The sequence below is a fragment of the Peromyscus maniculatus genome, chromosome 22 (genome assembly GCF_049852395.1).
Source record: "Peromyscus maniculatus bairdii isolate BWxNUB_F1_BW_parent chromosome 22, HU_Pman_BW_mat_3.1, whole genome shotgun sequence".
NCBI classification, from domain to species: Eukaryota; Metazoa; Chordata; class Mammalia; order Rodentia; family Cricetidae; genus Peromyscus; species Peromyscus maniculatus.
Window position 1 is genome coordinate 12,306,059 of NC_134873.1, and position 23,855 is coordinate 12,329,913.

At 40.4% G+C, this 23,855-nt stretch overlaps 1 protein-coding gene across 2 annotated transcripts in view; it reads left to right on the forward strand.

The window, feature by feature from the left end:
- LOC102919436 (uncharacterized) overlaps positions 1 to 16,546 on the forward strand; it is a 41,665-nt gene extending 25,119 nt beyond the window's left edge. Inside the window, exons 2-5 of one of the 2 annotated variants that reach the window (XM_076559610.1) lie at positions 12,235 to 12,361; positions 12,563 to 12,620; positions 13,178 to 13,249; positions 14,557 to 16,546. In XM_076559610.1, coding sequence (XP_076415725.1) covers positions 12,235 to 12,361; positions 12,563 to 12,620; positions 13,178 to 13,249; positions 14,557 to 16,027 — 1,728 coding nt within the window. In that variant the 3' untranslated portion in view covers positions 16,028 to 16,546. The remainder of the gene's footprint in view (positions 1 to 12,234; positions 12,362 to 12,562; positions 12,621 to 13,177; positions 13,250 to 14,556) is intronic. The other variant, XM_016009557.3, reaches the window with a different exon arrangement.
- Positions 16,547 to 23,855: the final 7,309 nt, after the last annotated feature.

Genomic DNA, 23,855 nt, shown 5'->3' on the forward strand with positions numbered 1-23,855 from the left:
AGAGGAAATGTGTTTCTAGGTATTTGGATTGGAACTTACGTATAGAGAAGTGCTAGAACAGGGCATGGCCAAGAGAGTCCACAGGAGGGAGTGTGCGTTCCACCAGGGCCTGCTTAATTTCCTCAGAAATGGTGCAGATAGTGAGGTGAGGTCACCCCAAAGGTCTGCTACAGAGCTGGGCATTAGAATGGGGATTGGACTTGGAGCAATGAAGGTAAATGTGGAGATCTGCACTTATCCGTGCTTAGCTGCTCAAAATAATCTGCAGGTTCCCAGGAAATGCCTGCTTCTGTTGGGCACTGTGATAAAGTAATGAGCAGAACAGCAGTTTGTGACCCAATGATATAGGTAGGGGTCAGAGAGGAAGGAGAGGCCACAGCATGTGGTCTGCTGCAGGTCTGGGGATGAGACTGTGCGACTGGGTTTTCGGGAGTGGATGGAGAAGTAGAGATCTGCAGTTAGCCTACTGGCTTCCCTGGATAATTGGCCTGTGTTTTCTCTGGGTAGGCCTGCTACTTTTGGTGCCTAGATAAAGCAATGAGTGGGGAAAGGAAATTTTGGAGGTGACAATCCATATGTTCCAGCGAAGATAGGGGTAGAGGGAAGGGGAGGCTGCAGCATTTGGTCTGCTAAAGAGTTGGAGATGACACTGGGGGTTGGACTTGGAATGGCTGAGGAAGAGGCAAAGATATCCAATTAGTATGCCTACTTCTTTGGCCTGAGTGGTCTATAGGTTTCTAGGGATGCCTGCTGGAGTTGAGGACTGGAAGGGAGGCTGGTTAGGATGTGAAGATCTGAGTGATCCACTGGAAATGGGCACAGGGGGGTGGCAGAATGGAGGACGTTATTACTAAAAGAAATAAACTGTCCAACAACCATCATCGACAGTCATCAAGTGCTGTGCGTGTTGCTGCTTTAGGTTATGTGTTGCAGGGGAGAGCAATGCCAAGTCCAGGCTTGGGTGACTGTGTGTTCTGAGGTCAGCAGGCTTCTTTGAGTACAGCTAGACACACCAGAAGCACAAAATGATGAGTGTTCCTTGTGCTCTTGGTTCCTGGGTGGCGGCACTGGGACACTCGCTGTTTTAGAGATGTACAGAGTCCCCACCTGAAAGTTCCCCAAGTGCTATGTGGCCCAGTTGAAAATCGAGTCTGGAAGAGCAATGGCCATCCTTGAGTGCACCTGAGGTATGGGCCCAGCAGGCAGCCTTTATCCCTGAGGCCCCCACTGTTTTGTCCTTCAGCACTCTTGGGTGAGTCCTGGCCATGGAACTGCACCTGCACAGATGTTAAAGAGCTGGCGGGTTGGTGACGCTGAGTCCAGACTGTGCTGGGAAGGGTCTTCCGTGTGCTATGCGGTTTCCCTTCTCCTCCTCTTTTCCTGTTTGTGCTCCTGTGAATTGATTCCCCTCATCACCTACGATTTCCTTCCTCTCTCCTCTGCTCCCCTCCCTCAGCTGGTCTCCCTCAGAATTGAGTCCTGTGCCTCCTGGTGTCAGAGAAGTTTCCCACAGAGCTGTCTCTCCACCCTTAATACCTCATCCATATGATTTTTGCATTTTTCTATTTCTCCATCTCCCTCCCTTTTTCTTTCCTCCCTCCCTCTCTCTCTCTTTCAGATCGTGTGCAACAGTGTTTTTCTTGTCCTCTTAACTGCAGTAGGTCAAAATTACCAGTCTCAACAAAGAAATTTAAATTTGTTTCACATTTTATGTCTTTGCAGTGATCTGGGGCGTGGGCAAAATTGGGATTTTGGAAAGTGTTCATGACTTTACTGCATGTGAAAAAGGCCAGCAAGACTGGCAAAGCCTCATGGAATTGGCATTAGATTTTTTTTTTTTTTTTTTTTTTCCGTTCCTGTTCTTTTGCTGTAGGTTGCTTTAGGCAGAAGGGATTGGGAGTGTGAATTCTCTAACCTGTAATTTCCAGGATTGTAACCTTTGGAAAATTTTCTAACATTTCATGCATTTCCTTTTGCCTTCAGATAGTTGTTTTGTAGTTAGTGTAATTTCTGACTATTGGGAAAGTTTTGGATAGTTCATCTGAGAGAAACACGAGTGTGCTTTCTACCTGGTGGAGAAAATGTGTTTTATTTGAATGCCTACTTGAGCGAATGTGTAGAGCAGTCGCAATCTATTTATTACCCCAGAACTTGTGGTTTTGACCACGCTAGCCTTGGACTCAGAGAATGCTCTTGTCTGCAACATTCATTCTGGGATTAAAGGCTTGCATCACCATCCCTGTGTTTTGTTTTGTTTTGTTGTTTTACTTAGGCAGGGACACTAGTGTAGCCGAGGTCTGGCCTGGAATCATTGTGTGGCGGAGGATAAACCTGAACCTTGACGGTCCAATCCCCTCTTCTCTTTCCTGTCCCTTACTTGTTTTGTCCTTTTCAGTCCTACTGTGTCCCCTCTCTACTTGCACATCACATGCCTGCTACTGTGCCTGTACCCACCCCCACCTCCCCACAGATCTCATGGAACCTTTCTTCTCCATGCTGGCTATGGACACTCAGTCTAGTTCTGAAACAGACAGGAAGAGAATTTATGTGTAAGAAGAGACAACATTTTACTTTGTGCTTCAGACATCTCCTCAGTATAATTACATTTCTAGTTTTACACATTTGTTTGCAAATTTCATTTCAGTATTTTTCATTTTAGAGTCAGATTCCAGTGTTTGTGTGCTGCATTTCCATTATGGTGGACATTAGCTGATGGACCTCCAGGCTGTTTCTTTTTGTAGCTATTGAGACTAGAACAGCAATGAGTATGAGTGTGCATGTATCTCTGGTAGTATGTAGACTCTTTATTATATGTGGAGAGATATTTTTACTTCTGAGGCAACCTTACACAGATTTGCTTGGTAATTGCAGCAGTTTAATCTACCACTAATGGTGAGTAAATATTCACTTTTCCACACACCCTCAATAGGGTTTGTGGTCTTTCGGATAGCATGGCAAGCTTTTACCTGGTTACCTGTGCCCTAGCCATACATACATTGGTTTTATTATTTTGTTAATAAAAAGGCCAAACCTTTTAAATACTGTTTATTTTGGGGAATTTTCTGCACATAAGTTGATACATTTTAATACCTACAACACATCTTTTGTTTATGTCTTTTGTTCTTATTTTCTATTACTCATTGAGTTGAACTAGTGCTGTCCAATTTGTGTGGCCATCCATAGGGTATGGCAACATACTAGTGGCCACATTTCTGATGAAAAATAAGTGTCCTCCCAAAGCCGTTAGCTGCCAATACCTTCTTAGCTAGGGGTGGCCTTCTTGGGGGCAATCTTATTCTGTCCAAAATTTGGCTGACCCGTGATCTGAAGTGCTTTGGGGATTTTAGAATTTGATACATGCATTGTAGAATATTTTTGGTGAAATTGAGTCATCTCAGTAAGACTACTCTTCTTACCTTGTATGTTTGTCCATTGATTTTCTATGAAACTACAGTGTTCATATTTTGTATAGACAATTATTATTGTGTAACAGATACAGTGTTAAGTCAATAAGAAATCATTTGTTTCTAAGTTATTGTTCTGAATGACACAGGAAGAAAAGAAAAAGACAGAAAAAAAATGAATACTTCCCATGAATTCCCAGGGCAGAGAACTTGTCCCAAATTGAAACTTAGAAGTCCTGCATTGTTCGTGATTCAGCAGAGTCCCCTATTAGTCCACTTTTCCTGTCTCTCCTATTGATTTCTTAATCCATTCCTGTTGAACAACCTGGCAGAGATAGTTCATCCTCTGTGTATTGTAGTGACATGGAAGCCTCAGGTCAATGTTTCTTTTTGACAAAGTAGATGTTTGGTTATCCACTGAAGCCTAAGGTATCACAATGGAACGGGGTTAGAAACTAGTGAGGGAAATTTTTAGTAATGAGAGCGGAAATTTTCTTTACTTCCCTCTGTCTACCATTTATCAGGTAGTTAATTGGTTGTTAGGGTCTAATAAGGGTATTCCCATTTAGAGAAGAGCTACTTTATTCAAAACAAAGGCATAGTGCAGGGCAGAAATATGCAGTGAAAGGTATCAGCAGGCCACATGACTAAGGGTACTCAAGGGTATCTATTATCTGGGGGGCTTTGAAAGAAAGAGAATTTGGTTTTTTAAAGTATATAGCATGCACAGAGGTCAGTGTTTTGACTGACAGAATTACTTTTCATAAGCCTAGTTAACTAACTGCACATGACTTTGCTAGACCCAGTTTTACAGATGTGCAGACCCAATTACTTAAAAGATGAAATTGTAACAAAAGAAAAAAAAATTATTATTTTTCTAGAACATTCATTTTGAGAACAGTTTGCCTTATTGCACATGCACCTGAAACTACTTCATTGAGAATCAGCCTATTTCCCATGTGTTTTCCAAGAGGCATTTGAACACACTAAAGAGTTACTTAAGGAACTAACTTGTTTGTATTTTTAAAGTCTATATAGATACAGCCCACTAAAGATGGTTTTCCAAGAAGTGTACAAACAGATTACTAGGTTCACAGAGGATTGTGTGTAGAGCCCAAGCAAAGAAGAGTCCCCGGTCACCTAGTTTTCCCAATGTTGCCTCATCCACTGCTGTCCTAGTGCATAGTTACGAACTTATTATCAATTCCAACTTTTTAAAATTTTTAGCTTGTTCACATTCTTTACCTCTACCAAAGTACTCTGCAATCTTTACATACAAGGTCATTTTAAGTTCTCTGATGTAGGGCACAACTAAATTATGTTATTGACCATAATGGCACATTAATGGCTGTTACTCTAGTTCCCTACGGAGTCCTTGTTCTCATTGAAGCTCCCCAATCTTTGTGTACTCTGTAGGCCTTTGTTTCACCATTTTTGTCTTTGAATCATGTGCAAGAATGACTCATTCAGCTTTGTGTTCAGTGAGTTCAATTGTTTTTCTTCTGTAAAAAACCTTATCCTGCTAATTTCTGCAAATTCCTTCCAAAACAAGTTTAAAATGTCTACAAAGAAGAATCTGCTTAAGTTTACTCAACAACAGTGGCCTCAATTTTTAAATCCTTTCTTTTTTAACATGTATTTGTTTTTTTATATGAGGGCTCTATTTACATGTTTGCCTGCATGACAGAAAATGTCTGCCTCCGTTGTAGGTGGTTGTGAGCCACCATGTAGTTGTTGGGAATTGAACTCAGGACATCTGGAAGAGTAGCCAGTACTGTTAAACACTGAGCCATCTCTTTAAATGTATTCATTTATTAGGGTTTTCATCTGGCTGTCATAAATAACTCTGAGATAAGTGACTTTAGGCAGAAGGATTTTATTTCATATCACAATTGAAGGATATCTTTCATAAAATGCAGAACTGTGAAGTTGCTAGTCACAGTGTACACAATCAGGAAGAGAGTAATGTGTAGTTTTCTGTGTCTCAGCTCCATCCTTCCACTAATATAATCCCTATAGAGTTCACAATATGCTACTCTTAGTTATTTGGCGGCGCTCTTACCCTGCAAGGAAATGTCACGAAACACGACAGAATCCACTAGCGAGAGTTTTATTAAGATAAGAGAAAAGGACAGGAGTGCTCAGGCCTGTTAAAGAGACATGTGTGTGGAGAAGAAGAAGAAAGCCGGGAATATGGTGCCGGCTTATAAAGGCTGGGTGACACATGCGTACACAGGTCGATGTGGCTACTCCACACATGCGAGTAGATCACATGATTGCGTTGCCCACTCTTACACAACCATGCAAAGCCACAGGGTCCTGGTCTTGTGAAACGCCTTGGTCCAGAAATGGCTATTTTGACCCGGAACTGGCTAGGCGGAAGTGTCTAGGTCCTCCGGATATGCCCAACCATGGGGGCATGTTGTGACTCTATCAGCTACCTCTCAAGTTCATTTCAAGTTCTCCTGTGTAGGGCAGAACAAAGTTATGTTCTTGAGTATAATAGCACAGAAATGGCCATTACTCTAGTTCCTGACAGAGTCCTTATTCCCACTGAGTCTTCCTGATCCATGTCTCCTCTGTAGGCATTTCTTTACTATTTTTGTGCCTGAAGTATCTGCTAGAATTCTTGCTGCCTGGAGGACCAGCCTCCAGCAGCCCAGGGCTCATAGAGAATTTACAGAGTGTACTAAAAGTGTACTAACACTTTTTTATCTAAAGGGGTGAGGCAAAAAACCACACACTCTTGGATGGTTTCCTTCAGACCTTTTCTTTACTCTTTCATATTCTCTATTTTTTATTTTCCTGGTGATTTCCTTCTCTTACTCTTGATATTTTCCTTTTAACTTTATCTTTATTCTTGACGCTTTTCTTCAAACTCCTTCTAACTCTCTTAATGTTTTCCTCCTAATTCTCTGATTCTTGATGTTTTCCTTCTAACTCTCTCATTCTTGATGTTTTCCTTTGAACTCATTTTAATTCTATCTTTATTCTTTCCCTTATAGCTTATATACCCCAGCAAAATATTTCAGGCAATATAAAAATTACAATGTAGTTATTTTCTGCTTTTCAAGTGAATGATTACAATGAATACAAGTAAAAAACAGCATGTTTTCCATATCCCTTACAAGATTAAACAGTTTACATGTTACAGGTGAAAAACAAATTATCCCAAGAGCCCACTTATATTCATACCCAAGCAACTTGTTATAGATTAACAGAATGTAAGTAAGTAAGGTATTCTTTTACTGGTAGGCTGCATTTTACAGTCATAAAGAAAGGACTAGTCACTTTATTACTTATCTCGAAAGGTAATCTTTTTTTTTTTTTTTTTGGTTTTTTTTTTTTTCGAGACAGGGTTTCTCTGCGTAGTTTTGCGCCTTTCCTGGAGCTCACTTGGTAGCCCAGGCTGGCCTCGAACTCACAGCGATCCGCCTGGCTCTGCCTCCCAAGTGCTGGGATTAAAGGCGTGCGCCACCACCGCCCGGCTGAAAGGTAATCTTATAAGAAATCTCAAAAGAATCACAAATCTAAACTTTATGTGAAAAAGAATCAGTCAACTCCACTTTAAATCTTTAGGGTGCATACCAACTCATCAGTAGTTTCTTTTAACTTTTTAATTGAATCTTTGGGAGTTTCATATCATGCACCCAAATTCTACTCACCTCCCAGTCTCCCCATATCCCCCTTCATCCCTATTGCATCACCCCATGAAAGAAAGCAAAACAAAGTAAGCAAGCAAACAAAAGCAAGAACAATAAATCAAAACAGAACAAAAGCCACACCAGAAACAGAAAAATCTCTGCTTCTCCCTGTCTCCTGACTCTCTATCACATCTTCATCCGTCCTCATGGCATTGGAGGCTTCGGTGTGTGATGTAGTATACCCCTTTGTACCACCACTTGACTGGCAACTGTTCATTGCAATGAGCCATTGCTGTGGTTGAAGGCCTCTGGTTTTTGTTACACCAGCCTCACTGGATCCTCACCTGGAGTATCCAGTGTCTTGGAGATCTTGCAGGTATTCTGCAGGACCAGTTCCTTCATGAGCTCCAGCAGGACCTAAATGGGGTAGATGCTTATGTGGGTCAACACAAGACCCAGTTAGTGTCTGCGTGTTAGCCAGGCAGGTCAGATCGAACCTCAGGTGCAGTGGAGGAGTCAGCTTCCCTACATGCATGCCCTCGGGATAGGTTCACCCTCACCTGCAGGGAAGGGTGGGAGCCCTTTCTCCCAAGTTCAGGGGACACCCCTCTTGTGGTAGTGGCCCATGGGAGGCTATGCCAGCTTTCCCAGGATAGTGAAGGGTGGGATTGGCTCAGTATAGTCCTCTGATTTCATCTTGCATCATTCCTAAGGCCTCCTGAGGTGACACTGGCCATAGACACCAACACAAACCCCAGCTGCAGCTGGACCATGGACCCAGACATGGTCCTTGGCAGCAACTTAGTCCCAGACATCATCCTGGCTCTGCATGGAAGGAATGGCCAACCAGGTGGGTATAGTCAGGACAAATCTCTCACCCACAGTCCTGTAGCCTTTTATAAAAAAAATCACACAGAGGCTTAATATTAATTATAACTGCTTGGCCATTTGCTCAGGTTTATTACTGTCTGGCTCTTATATCTTAAATTAACCCATTTCTATAAATCTATATTTTGCCACATGGCTTGTGGCTTACCAGTATCTTTACACCTTGCTTCTCTTAGCGGCAGCTACCAGTGTCTCCTTGCTCTGTCTTTCTCCTTCTTCTCTCTCTAGTTAAAATGTCCTGCCTAACCTTATTCTGCCTCACCATTGGCCACACAGCTTTATTTATCAACCAGTCAGAGCCACACATATTCACAGCATACAGAACAACATCACCCATCAGGTGGGAATTGTTCCGGCAGCTGTATGGTCACTGGACATCACCAAGGCCTTAGGTTGTGGCCCCAACCCTGGGCCTCTACATGATCATGAGTGACAGTGAAGGACCTGGACCTCAGGTCAGACCCCAGCCACAGTAGGACCATGGACCCCAACATGGTCCTTAGCAGCAACTGGGTCTGGATGTCACCACTGCTCCCAGCGGTGACATGTCCTCTAGATACTAACTTGGCTCTCGATCTTGGGTGTCTGCATGGCCTTTGATGGCAACAAGAACATGGAACATCAGCATAGACCCTGGCTGGAGTGGGGCCATGGACCCTGACATGGCCCTCACATGCAGCTTGGGCCCAGACATCACCATGTTATTCAGTAGCAGCACAGGCCACTCCGACATGGATGCTTGCTGGTCCTCAGACAAAAACCCGGACTCAGGTAGCTGGTTCGAACCCAGCCTTCTTTATGGTGCTTGGTGGTAACCTGAGCCATGTATGTCAATCTGGACTTTGGCTGCTACAGGGCCATGGACCCAGACATGGCCCTTGGTGGCAGCCTGGGCCCAGATGACACCCTGGCCCTGGGTGTTAGCACAGGCCACCCATATCTATATGGCCCCTGCTGCTGCGTGACACCCCCTCCTCCCGACTCCACCCAAGCCACAGGCTTCAGCCCAGAGCCCGGGCCTCTGTATGGGCCCTAGTGGCAACCTGTGCCACAGAGTTCAATGCCGACCCCGGCTGCAATTGTGCCACAGACCCAGACATGGCCTCATGCACCAGCTTAGCCTGGTTGACATCCTTGTTCCGAGTAGTAGCTCCAGGCACTCAGATCAGGATGGCTCTGATGGCAGAGCCCCTGGACACCAACAAGGCCATAGGATGCATCTTAGACCCCAGGTTTCATGTGGTCTTTGATGACACTGTGGGGACATGGGCATCAGCATAGACCTCAGCTGAAATAGGACCATGGGAACAGACGTGGTCCTCAGCATCAGCCTAGGCCTGGTTGTCGCCATGGCCCCAGGTGACAGCAGAGGCCACCCGGATCAGTACGGCCCCAGTGGCAGCATGACTCGTGCACCCAATCCTGACCCAGGAGGTGGCCCAGCCCACTGGAGTCAACATGGCACTCAGTGGCAACAGAAGCCATGGATATCAACACAGACTCTGTCTACTAGAGGACCAGAGACCCACACATTGCCCTTGGTAGCAGCCTGATCCAGACATTGTAATGGTCACAGGTGGTAAGCAGACCTTCCTCATCAGTCTATTCCACACCACCATCATCACAGATCTAGGTGGTGAGCTGGCCTTCAATGTCTGCCCAATCCTCTTCATCAACTTTCTTCCTTTATATGTCTTTTCATGGAGTATGAGTCTGATTCTCTGACTCTCCCAATTCTCCACCCCTTATTTCCTTAAAATGAGGGGGCCCACACACCCCACCCAAGGACCCGGGCTAGCTTTCTTCTAACTTGCTGGGAAGCAAGCGAGGCCCTATGTGAGTGGGCCTGCATCAGGTCAGTGTGACTGTCCTCTGCCAACCTGGCATCAATAGTTTCTTATATCAGGAGGTTGAGGGCAGAAATGGGTATAAGGAATTAATCATCACCTTTGGACATCAATCAGTCCTAGCAAGAAAGGCATGTCAGCTAATGATAATTGGACTGCTTTGTTCTTGTTCCCTGACCTTAATGAAATCCTCATTTAACTATGTGCCTTTCTAATACTAGAAAAATTTCTAATACTAGATTGTCTTCCTGGGTATTTGACAAAAATATCTTAGTCTAACTTTAAGTTATTTTCAAAGCTTTGTTTCAGCTATGATGGTCTCTAAAACCTGTGAACACATCTTCCAACATTAAGGTTAATAGAATTTAAGTTAGCTGGGCTATTGGGACTCAATTGTTTTTCTTTCTTTTTTTTTCTTTCAGCTTTATACTTTCTTTTTTTTTTCATGGTTAATTTTATTTATTACTTTTATACATAAATAAAGAAACAAATATGTAAAAATTAGCTAATATTATCCTTTGAGAATACCATTTTTGTCATTGTCTTTTTTTCTTTCATTTTTCTTTATTAAGAAATTTTCTACTCACTCCACATACTATCCACAGATTCCCCCCTCCTCCCTCCTCCCACCCTCAGCCCTCTTTCCCAAGCCACCCTGCATTCCCACATCCCCCAAATCAAGGTCTCTCATGGGGAGTCAGCAGAGCCCAACACACTGAGCCTAGGCAGATCCAAGTCCCTTCCCACTGCACCAAGGCTGTGCAAGGTGTCACACCACAGGCACCAGGTTCCAGAAGCCTGTGCATAGACCAGGGACAGATCCTGATCCCCCTGCCTGGGTGCCCCCCAAACAGTTCGAGTCAAACAACAGTCTTCCGTATCCAGAGAGCCTAGTCCAGTCCCATGTGGGCTCCACAGCCACCAGTCCACAGTTCATGGGCTCCCACTTATTCATTAACCTAAGCCACAGTCTATATGGCTCCTCAACAGAAACTTGTGTCTAGCTATGTGACACTTCCTTGTTTATAGTTTTATTCATCAAAACTATTTAAACTAAGATTATTATCATCAATTAGATAGTATGGCTTAGGAAGAAATCATCTTCATAATAATCCACAGGTAAAAGTGTCCAGTAGAACAGGTTGATTCCATAAGATAAACATACTACATTATAAGCAGTAGGGATCTCCCCACATCCATTCATACCAGAGAAAGATGGCATCAGCAAACATATAAAGGCACAGAGGAAGCAAAAGACATTCTGGAGTCTGGTCCAGGGTCTTGCCTACTGAGATTCACCCATGAGGGATTTCCCTCCCGGTGGGCTGACATCTGAACTTCAGTTTCCAGCTGTTGCATCTGCAAGAATGACTCATTCAGCTTTGTATTTAGTGTGTTCAATTGTTTTTCTTCTCTAAAGAAAATTTTATTGCTGATTTCTGCACATCCCTTCCAAGGCAAGTTAAATATTACTACAAAGAATCTACTGAGGTTTACTTACAACAAAGGTCCCACCTTTTAAAATTTTTTTAAAAGATATATTTGCTTTTGTATATGATTCTGTATTTGCATGTATGCTTGTATGAAAAAAGAGGGAATAAGATTCCATAATAGATAGGTGGTTGCTGGTAATTGAACTGGGGACCTTAGAAGAGCAGCCAGTGCTCTTAACCACTGAGCCGTCTTCCTAGCCCTTAAATATATTACTTATATTAGGCTTTTTATCTGGCTGTCAAAAAAGACTCTGAGAAAAGTAACTCAAGGCAGAATGAGAATTGAAGGGTACAGTTCATAAAATGTACAACTATTAAGATGGTCAAATGAAACATAATTGTGAATAGAGAAATGTGTAGTTTTCTACACATGTCTCAGCTTCCTCCTTCTACTAATCCCTATACAGTTCAAAAACCGCTGACTCTCAAGTTGCTGTGTGTGTTGTTTTGAATGTGACTGGCCTCCATAGGTTCACATATTTGAAATCTTGGCACTGTTTGGAACGTTTTAGGATATATGGCCCTATTGTAGGTATGTCAATGGCGATGCTTTTTGAGGTTTTAAAAGTACCATGTCAGGTACAGTGTCTGTCTGTTTGCCTGCTGCCTTTGGATAAGGAGTAAAATATTCACCCGCTGTCCCAGCTCTGTGCTTGTTTTTCACCATGATAATCATTGACTAACCCTTGAAAAGTGTAAGCAAGCTCCAATTAAATGCTTTCTTTTATAATAGTTACATGGTGGTAATGTTTCCTCATGGCAGTTGAATAGTAACTGAGACAGTGGGCCTTCCTTTATTACATCAGGTAATCAAGATAGCATCCCAGATATACTCTTCGGTAACTCCTATTTACTGATCATTTAGAGGTATTTATTTTCAGAAACATATATGCTAGATGATTCTGTATCCTGTCAGTCTGTCAGTTAAAACTAACCATCCTAATGTATGCACTCTTAGGAGCCAGTGACCTTTGAGGATGTGGCTGTGAACTTTACCTTAGAAGAGTGGGCTTTATTGGATTCTAGTCAAAAGAAGCTCTACAGTACTGTGATGAAGGAAACATTTTTGAACCTGATCTCCATAGGTAAAAAAACCAAACATGCTCCCATTGCTTATTCAGTCAGAGAACAACTGTTTTCTGCTTATATGTGTACTGTTGTGATTATTTGGATTCTTGAAGGGAATATGTGGGTGAATTTAGTATGAATATTCATGTCATAAGAGCTAGGTTGTAATAATTTTTTTATGTTTAATATGTCACAAAATATTCTGAATTTTCTTCTAGAGAAAGCACTAGAAGAAAAGACTGAAGAGGACTACAAAGATATCAGCAGAAATATGGGGTAATTTATATTCAAATAGAAAATAATGTATGTCAAAGATTTGGGGATCATGGGACAACTGAGATCCTGTCAAATGTTCCAAGTACACCTAAGTGAAAAATGATACTACACAGATTCCTATAATGGAGCATTGAATTGTGTCTTTAAATATTTGAGAATCTCATGTGTATAATCTATTAATATCACCAAAGTGTCATATAACATTAAGCTCTAAAGAGCTTTTCACAAAAACTTCTCATCATATCCAAAAGTATTTACTACCTTTCTATATATTCTTTTTTTTTTTTTTTTTGGTTTTTCAAGACAGGGTTTCTCTGTGTAGCTTTGCGCCTTTCCTGGAACTCGCTTTGGAGACCAGGCTGTCCTCGAACTCACAGAGATCCGCCTGCCTCTGCCTCCCGAGTGCTGGGATTAAAGGCATGCGCCACCACCGCCCGGCCCTTTCTATATATTCTTTTGAGGCTTTGAACATAAATGCTGTTTTGTTTGCTTTCTTTTGCTGTGACAAAAGCAACTCTGGGGTCGAGCTCATTTTTATTTACTCTTCCTTGTCACAGTCTCATCATAAAGCCAAGCCAGGGCAGGAACTCAAGCATGGCAGGAACCTGGAGGCAGGAACTGAAGCAGAGGTGATGGAGAAATGCTGTTTACTGATATGCTCCTCATCCCTTACTCAGCTAACTGCCTTATTCAGCCCTGGCCCACATCTCTAGGGGGACACCACCCACAGTGGGCTCCAACATTCCATATTAATCAGTGATCAAAAAATGCCCCCATAGACATGTCTAAATGTGATTAAGCCATTTTCTCCTTTTTGGTTCCCTCTTCTCTGATGTATGACTAGTTTGTGTCAAGTTGACCAAAACCATCCAGCAAGTACCTTGCCTGCATAGCTGCTGTCCTCCTGCCCTTGGGCACACTACCCAATATTTTTTAAGCCCTCCTTCATCAATCAGGAATGTGAAATGCTCCCACAGACTTGTTTTTAGGCCATTCTCATTGAGCCATTTTCTCCATTGAAGATCTCTAGTCTTAGATGACCCTAGGTGGATCTAGTTGATAACTAACTAACCAACACTGGCTTAGCATTTAGAATGCCAAAATGCCACTGTGTTTAACCACTTTATGTGATTGTTATGTTGGTCTACTTCATTAGGATTTTTGCCTTCATGTTTACTCCTTTTGTGCCTCTCAATTATTTTATATGTGTGTATGTTTATGTATTCTTGTGTGTAGCTGGAGTTTTCTCTCCGGGTCCTGCCAAGCCCTGGCAGTCCCTTAGCCCACTTATAAAATAAGCGTACAGACGCTTATATTATTTAAACTGCTTGGCCATTAGCTCAGGCCTATCATTGTCTAGCTCTTACTCTTATATTTAGCCCATTTTTATTAATCTATAATTTGCCACACAGCTCGTGGCTTACTGGTACCTTACATCTTCCTTGTCCTGGCAGCGGCTCCAGCAGTCTCTCCCTCCGCCTTCCTGTTCCCTCCATTCTCCTCTCTGTTAGTCCCACCTATACTTCCTGTCTGGCTACTGGACAATCAGTGTTTATTTATACAGAGCGATATCCACAGCACTTGTGTACACCACTTGTGACAGAAAAGAAACATTTATGGAAGGCAGAAGGGAGCAAGAGATCCTTGAGATTAAGTAACAGGAACTTATGAGCCCTCCACATGAATGCTGGTCATCAAACTTTGGTCTGTTGAAGGACCAAGAGTTGTTCTTAACCTCAAAGCCTGTGGTACAGCTCCTTCATAATTAAAGTCATCACTCTACACATGGCAGGGTCTTTACATGTGGTCCACATTGTCCTTAAAATGGGTGGCATTCTTCTGTTGCCCCTGAGATGGAATAGTTGTAGCAACCCACAGAAGCAGTGTCCAATATTTCCCTTGACTACAGTAATGCTTTTCTCATTTTTTTTTTCAGAATTCGGGTGATTGAGAAAGACTGTGAATATGAATGTGATAGTAACTGTGATAAAAACCAGGAATCTATTCCAGAGAATATTGTCAATAAAGATATACCTCCTGGAGTAAGAGTTCATGAAAGCCCATTGCATGTAAGAAATGTCATTAGTTATTCATCCTCACATGGATATCTCAGAGACCAAACTAGAGGAATACTATCTCTATATAAGGAAGCTATGAGAAAGGCTTTTCCGCATCAGAAACAGTGGAAAGATATCAGTCATTTTGAATCACTTCAGGTACTTGAAACTCCTAAACAGAAACCCTATAAAAACCAAAAATGTCATGAAACCTCTAGGAGTCTCCCTTTTGATCAGCCTCAGAAGAGAACTCACACTGGAGAGAAACTCAAAGAGAGTGACTTAACAAGAGACACATATGGCCAAAATAATGAAGGAATCCATAAAGAAGTAAAACCTTTTGTATGTAAACTCTGTGAAGAATCCTTCATTGATTCCAATGATCTTATTAACCATGAAAAAAGTCATATTGGAGAGAAAAGGTACATTTGTAGGCAACATGGCAAAACATTTAATTATGCAAAATGTTTTGAAAACCATGAAGTAATTCACAAAGGAGAGAAGCCTTATGCTGATAAACATTTTGGAAAAGCCTTCACACAGTTCAGTTATCATAATAGTCATGAAAGCAGTCACATTAGACAGAAGCCTTATGCATGCAAGCATTGTGGGAAAGCATTCACCAGTTCCACCTACCGAAACATTCATGAAAGAATTCATACTGGGGAAAAGCCTTATGTGTGTAAGTATTGTGGAAAAGCCTTCACCAGTTCTGCTCATCGTAATATTCATGAAAGAATTCACAGTGGAGAAAAACCTTATCCATGTAGACATTGCGAAAAAGCCTTCAGTGACTTAAGTCGTCGTAACAGACATGAACGGAGTCACACTGGAGAGAATCCCTATGCATGTAGGCATTGTGAAAAAGCCTTCAGCGACTCCAGTCGTCGGAACAGACATGAAAGGATTCACACTGGAGAGAAGCCCTATACATGTAAGCATTGTGGAAAAACTTTTACCAATTTCACTTCATGTAAAGTTCATGAAAGAATTCACACTGGAGAGAAGCCTTATGCCTGTAAGCATTGTGGAAAAGCATTTACCTGCTTCAGTCAGATGAATGTTCATGAAAGGGTTCACAGTGAAGAGAAGCCTTATGCATGTCAACACTGTGGAAAAACCTTCAAAACTACTGCTTGTCGAAACTTGCATGAAAAAATTCACACTGGAGAGAAAGACTTTGTCTGTAAAACATGTGGGAAACTGTTTATTCAGTCTAGTGATCTTAAGAAGCATGAAAGAGTTCATTCAAAAGACAAACCTTATACATGTAAGCATTGTAGAAAAGCTTTCAGTGACTCCAGTAGTTGTTGCAGACATGAAAGGCGTCACACTGGAGAGAAACCTTAGATATGTAAGCCTTGTTGAAAAACCAATTTCTGTTTGTATAAGGCTCTTGAAATAGTCCACACTGAAGCGAAACCTTATGCATATAAGCATTGTGGAAAAGCATTTACCCACTCCAGTCATCCGAACATTCATGAAATGATTCACACTGGACAGAAGCCAAATGCATGTAAACATTGTGGAAAAACCTTCAATACTTCTACTTGGTGTAACTTGCATGAAAAAAATCACACTGGAGCCAAACCCTTTGTGTGTAAAACGTGGGAAACTTCATTCAGTCCAGTGATTTTAACAAGCATGAAATAGTTAACTCAAAAGACAAGCCTTATGCATGTAAGGGTGTGGAAAAGGCTTCAGTTGCTCTGGTGATCTTAACAGACATGAAATGTTGTTCATGTCTGTTAAGCTTCACACTAGTTGGTAGCCTAATGCTGGTAACCTTCACTATTTCCGGTTGGCACAAAAGTAATAAAAACATTCACACTGGAGAGAAACCCTCTGTTTGTAAACATTTGAAAAACTGTTTCTTTGTTCTTGTCATTTTATCCAGCATAAAAGATCTCACACTGTTGAGGAACCTTATCATCCTCAGCAGTGTGGGAAAGCCTTCACCCCTTACAGTTCCTGTAACCCCTCATGCAAGAATTTACATCTGAAAGAGGCCTAGTGAGGGTGTGCATTTAAGTATTGTGCAAAAACCTTCATCAGTTGCCATGATGTTCTTGAGAATTCACCCTGAAGACGGGCCTTATGTGCATAACCATGTGGGAAATCCTTTAGAAGCTCAAATACTCATTTCCACCCCCACTGGTGAAAGTCATTATGTTTGGAGTAAATGTTCAAAATATGTCAAGTTTTTAGAAACCTTGTCTTTTTAAATAATCTCTTCCTGAATTTCTGTGTTTCAAATCCATGTTCAAACCAAAATGTTCTCACAGCGATAACTGCAGTGTGTAGAACTCTTACTTACTACTATTAACTGTGTGACAGTGCACTCGTCAAATTCTTGTGTTGTGAGGTATGACAAAAAGAATGTGGTTGAACCATGAGATGTAATAGTTGGTAATGGTTCTCGCCAGAAAATGTGATTATCTCAGTTACCTTCGTGAATCTTACCTGGTGGAAATGGAGACCCACTTCCCAAAAGTTGTCTCCTGAGAATCACGTGCACACATCCTAATGAACAGAGAGTGAGAGATGGAAATGAGTAAAGAAATAATGACATTTTCATAAGAGCAGAGACATAACTAACAAATACAATATTTTAATGTGAAAAGAAACAGATTGTGAGACTTGCAAAAGTGTAATTTTAACGCCCAATATTTTACTATATATAGTATGAAAACCACTTGCAGTATGAGCAATAATACCTTCTTTTGGTGGTGTTTTTGTTTTTTTCTTTAGCTGGCTAAGGCAGCAGCAGCTTTGAAAACAGCTGTAGTGGTTATATACTTGAGAATGGCCCAGTAGGCTAATAAGTGTTCCCATTGGTGGACCTGTTTGAGGATGATTAGAAGGTATGGCCTGCTGATGAATATCTGTCATCTAGACAGCTTTTGAGATTTCCAAAGACATTGACACTCCTTGTGTTGTCTCTGCCTCCTGGTTTTGGATTATCATGTGAGCTCTCACTTGTTCCCACCACCATGCCTCTGCTCCGCCATCACAGCCTCTAACCTTCTGCAATTATAAGCCCAATATGACAAATCATTTTAAAAGTTCCTTCACTATTTCTGATGTGTCACAGCTATAGAAAAGACAACCACCTTGAGCCTTTAAGAAGAACCAATTCCAGTCAAAAAAATTTATTGCAAACTTGTGAAAAAGCTGGGTGTCATTTAAAATGAGATAAAAGTTGTGAAACTTTTTCATATACTTGAATCTTATATCAGAAATAAATACTTTCTGGAAGTTATTCCAGGGATTTCTGGAAAAAAATTTAAAAGAAGTACGTTAAAATTTTGAACATTTTTATTATTGGCTCATTCCTATACAGGAGATTTACTTTGAATTGTTTTATTAGGAAGGCAAGACATGGTTTCTGTGGTTACTCCAGGTTATCTTCTCACATCTGAAGATTTGGAGCTAGGAAGCACAAAGACAGAAGAAGAGAAGAGAGATTTATCTTTCTAAGTCTGGGTTAGCACACTCATTTTCTATTTGATTCCATCTACCAAACAGTTTTTCGATTTAGGAATTCTGTGTGCCTGAATAGTAAAGGGAATACCTGGATGTGGCTGACATGAGGGGCCACATGTGAAAACTTTGGAGGGAAGAGATTTCTAATTAGGGATGAATTGAAGCCAGTCAATACAGGAGAGAAATGAGGGACAAATACCAATGTTTTTTGATAATGGTTAAGAAGTAGTTATTTTGTAAACACCCAAAATTTTATACCATACATAGTGTGAATAGTAAATATATCTATTATAGAAAATATAATAATGATATATAATATATAATAAAGGTGTGAATACAAGATTATGTACACTCATGGATAAACACAGATACATATTAAATGAGATTATGTCACTTGGCTTGACAGTCCTTACCCCCAAGAACCCTACATTAATAAAAACAATAGTACCAGGCATGAGGAATCTCCATTTGAGTATTTCATGATAGTCTATGTAATTCCTCAAGTAATTTAACATATGACTCTTTCCTTTGTTCATATCTGAGAGGTTGAAGGTAAGTCGTATTTGCCAAACCATCCCACATTTTGGATGTAGGACTGGGAAGGGTTAGCCTGGATCTAACACCAAAACCACTTTCATTAGTCTGTCATAGTAATAGATACAGTGCAATTTGGCAAGTGGGAGAAGTAGCCAATAGGCCTCCCAGCTGTGACTTCTGTTGTGATTTAGATGAGAATCTCCACCCCCGCCCCCCCCCCCGTAGATTCCTATTTTTTTAAAAAAAGATTTATTTATTTATTATGTATAGTGTTCTGTCTGCATATACACTTGCAGGTCAGAAGAGGGCACCAGATCTCATTAGAGATGGTTGTGAGCCACCACGTGGTTGCTGGGAATTGAACTCATGATCTCTGGAAGAACAGCCAGTGCTCTTAACCTCTGAGCCATCTCTCCAGCCCTAGATTCCTATATTTTTTGTTTGTTTGTTTGTTTGTTTTTTGAGACAGGGTTTCTCTGTGTAGCTTTGCGCCTTTCCTGGAACTCGCTTTGGAGACCAGGCTGGCCTCGAACTCATGGAGATCCGCCTGGCTCTGCCTCCTGAGTGCTGGGATTAAAGGCGTGCGCAACCACCGCCCGGCTAGATTCCTATATTTTAATGCTTGGTTACCAGTTGGTGGGATTGTTGGGAAGGATTAGAAGATGTGGCCTAGTTGCAGAGGGTTAGTTACTGGGGTTGCTTTAAGATTTCAGTACTGACACTGTTCCAAGTTAGCTTTCTCTCTGCCTCCAACTTTTACATCATGATGTAAGCTCTTAGCTGGTGTCCATTACTATGCTTGCCTGCCTGCTGCCACGTTACCTGTAATGATAATCAAGGGCTGTAACTTTTGGAAACATGAGTGCCAAGAAGTGTTTCCTTTCATAAGTTTTGGTCATGAGGTCTCTTTGCAACAATAGGAAAGTTACTAAGAACCATATGAAGCCAAACAGTGATCAGCGTGGCAAGATATCAGTAATTGTGCAATCCATGTCTTGTTGGTAACCAGCTACTGTATATTTATATTTAAGGCTTGCCCAACAGGAGGGGAATCATGCCTGTTACTAGTGGTGATACCAATGAATCAGGATAGTGAGATCATGAATTTTAGAGAACCTACTTCTGCCATTTTCCAGGACTCCGCATAATTCCTGAGTCTTAAAACTTATCTTTATACTCACAGAAGTATAGCCCATACCTTTCTGTAAATAATCTCTCTAGAGCCAACAGACAATTCCAGCCTTGCTTTATTCTCCTCTTGCATTTTGAGGAAAGGGGGTGGTAGATTTGGATACTCTCCATTTTTATAGTGATATAATCACTAAATAAAAGTTGTATCTGCTTCTTGTCAGTCTTAGTTCCTTTCCAGTTACTCCTCAACTCATATTTTCTCTAAATTTGTTGATGTTATGTTAAAGTTTTTAATTTTGTTTATTGAAAGAATCGATTAAGTGAATGTAATACCAAGGCCCAAGACAAGGAAAGCATGTACATTAATCCCCTTGTTGTGATACTGATGACTGGCAGTTCCATTCTCTGACATACACTGACCAAAATGTAGTCATGTGACTTAAGGAAAACTGTAAACATGATAGAAGTAAGGTCTGAAGGATGTCCTTTAGGGGTTGCATGAGCCATGACATCTCTTGATACCAACTTTAAAATCAGCATCAAATAACAATTGCTTAGTGATCTAAGTGTTTAAAAGAATTATCCATCACAACTAAATATTAATCTTTATGATTATATTAGACTTTTAGATTATTTTTCAACCATTTAATGATGCTGTCTCCGCATGGGAATACTAGCCCTCCAGAGTAGGTTCTTTTATTTTACAGACATTTCACATTGTAGCTGAAAGTTTTCCTGTGCTCACCTGGCTCCAAGGTCCCACAGCCACTTATAAAATTCCTGTGTCCCGCCTGGTCCTGCAACCGCTCAGACCCAAGTAAACACATAGAGGCTTATATTATTTACAAATAATATGGCCTAATGGCTCAGGCTTCTCACTAGCTAGTTCTTATATCTTAAATTAACCCATTTCTATAAATCTAGACTTTGCATATGTGGCTCTTGGCTTACTGGTATCTTTACATCTTTTGTTTCTCATGGCGGTGGCTGGCAGCATCTCCTCTGCTCTGTCTTTCTCCTCCTCTCTATCTGTTTGGATTTTCTGCCTGCCTCTAAGCTGCCTTGCCATAGGCAAAATGGCTTTATTTATCAACCAATCAGAGCAACAGTTTTTTCCACAGCAAACAGAAAGGTATTACCTCATCATCACATAATATAACCATGGGATTCTAAAGGAAACCGTTTACCTTTTTTTCCAAATATTGTGGCTCCATGATCACATTTTCCCCAATAATTCCAGATTCAATAAAATATTAATGACCTATCTGCTAAAACAAATTACATTTTGTCTTAGAAAAAGAATTCAAGTTTAAACCGTGACAGTTAAGGCCTCTTGTGAATCCCTACTTTCTGACTGGGAAGCTTATGCCTGGATGACTAAAGCTGGATTTCAGTGGAAACCATGCTATCCCAGTCCTCAGTGAGCCTTTAGGCCTTGGTTCTAGTCAAATTAACTGGAATCAACCAATGTAATAGCTCTATTGCATTGTAGTCCATTTGTAATACTCAAACTGCCTCAGCTACTACTATGTTTACCAGGTCTCAAATAAGCAGGAGATACGAGTTTCCAACCTTTGCAGCTTTTGACACCTGTCAGTATGATATTTAGGGTGGTATTGATTGTTTTATAGTATCTTAAAATGTTAGTTATTTCTATAAAATGAATATTACTTTGATCATGAAAAATAGTTTTCATTCAGGTATGAGTTAACACAGAAATTTCAACCATTTATGTTGAGAATTTTTTAATTTTACTTTATGGTGATCCTTATGAGTAACCAAAATAATAAGTCAAAAATTTGTTTTATTTCACTTGGCATGAATCTGGATAATATACATAGTAAGTCCTTGTTGGATGAATTGCTATAAATTACTTTCCAGAAGTATTTTTCTAAATTTTTTTAATTTTATTTTTCATGCCTGTGGCTATTTGGCCTGCATATTTCTTTGTACCTCATGTGCATGCCTTGTCCCCATGGAAGCCAACTTGGCTCTTTTTCTGTGAAATTTCATTTTTCTTTGTTAGGTTGACAGGATATAAAATACCAATCAAAAGTCACATTCAAATCTAAGAATGCTTATTCTATACAAATAAAATTGTCTATGCTGGTAAGTATTAAAAGAACAATAGTACCTCCTTTCTAAGATAAATTTTAACTTATAACATTAAGAAGTAAGACTGATGAACTGTCTACATGTGCTTTCCTCTTTAATAATTTGTTTTCCCAAGTTTGATTTTGTCCAATTTAATGTAAAGAAAAAGTTAATTTAAATACCAAAACGGTGATGTCTGTTCAGCCTCCTTAAAGTCTTATCAATAATTAGTTTAGGCTCTCTGTCATTGACATCCAAGTTTCTTAGATTACAGTCATATCTTTAAAAGGACAGACTTTAGATTAAGGATAGTTAATGCTAGTAAAATATGATCAAAGATCTAACCTACAGCGTAATCGAAAAATGAAAATTAATAAATCTTTGCCTTTAAAATGATCTTCATGATACCTATGCATGTGTGAATTTTTTGCATGTTCTTTTTTATATTGTTTCCGTAGTATAATTTGGCTTATAATTAAGAGGTATTTTAATTAAAACCTCCAAATTGGCCTAAATTTCTTTTATTTTTTAATGTAATTAGAGCCTTTTGTAAATAAAAGTAAATTAAACATGATCCAACATGACATTTGATTAATCATCACCTCAGCTCTGCATTTATAAGAAGTCTAAAATACCCTTGTTTCTCTCAGGACAGAAGACCTTCTATACCAGGGTTCAATTTAATTATTATGAACAATATCCTCATCTTGGAAAGAGTTCATTAGGCTTTACCATTCCTAAAATGTAAAGACCGAGAAAATAAATTAGCCCCGTAATTTCAGTTTCCTAAGTAATTAATATGGTTAAAATATATCCCCAAGTACTCTGTTTCTTCAGAGTATTTGTTTATGTTTTCAATTAAATGTCAGAATGCTAATTAACAAATAGAACCTTATGTCAAGTTTATTTAAAAGTCTTTCCTTATCAAGCTTGAGCCAAGTATTATATATTAGACAAATAACATTTTACTTTACAAAAAAAACCCTTAGATGTATGTATTTTATTATATATGTAAGAATGTTTTGCCTACATGTATGTATGCTCACTATGCTTCATTCCTGTGTAAGTCAGAAAAGGGGACCAGATTCCTTGGAACTGAAGTTGTGGTTGATTGTGAGTCTCCAAGTCATTGCTGGAGATTGAACCTTTGTCTTCTGTAAGAACAGTAAGTTCTCCTAACCCTGCACCATCACTGTAGCAACAGCAACTCAACTCTCAAACAGAGTTTTTAAAATATTTGATCAACTGTCCTTCTGGGTGTTTGATACCCATACTTGGAAACCTATATCAGTGTGGACAAGGACCAGAAGAATAATGTTTTGGACCCTATCTCTAGTTCTTATAAGTCCTGTGGGATGTCAGGACACCTTGACTTTTCCTCCAACTCTGATAAATCTCCTCACTCTGGTTCAGAGAGGTTGTGAGAAGGAAGAATCAGATATTGGATCTAAGCCATGTATACTCTGGGCAATGGAGAGTCAACATGGGGAGAAAATGCCATCAATGTTCCCAAGAGAAGTACTATGATCCACAAGGACCCTGACTCATCTCATAAGGCAAAACCCCTGTTAAAGGTTAAAGTAGATGGTGACTCCTCTCAACCAAAACCTCAAGGAATAGAGTCTAATTTGGCCTTAACATCACCTGCTTTAATAACAACACTATTCTTATAAAAGTAAGAATAGTAAGTCAAAACAATGATAATGATGGCGATAGTTAATTTTTTGCCATCCACATCAGGAAAGTATAACCAAAGATGAAAATGCTATCTATTAGACAAAGCTATCCTGGACTTCCAGAGGGACAAATGATAACTGAGGCCTTGACCATTCCTTCCTACCAATTGAGTCCTGGGTAAGATGTATTAACATTCTGTAGAGGACAATCTTAGCCATCCCAAGTATAATGCCAAAATATGCTCTATACTGAT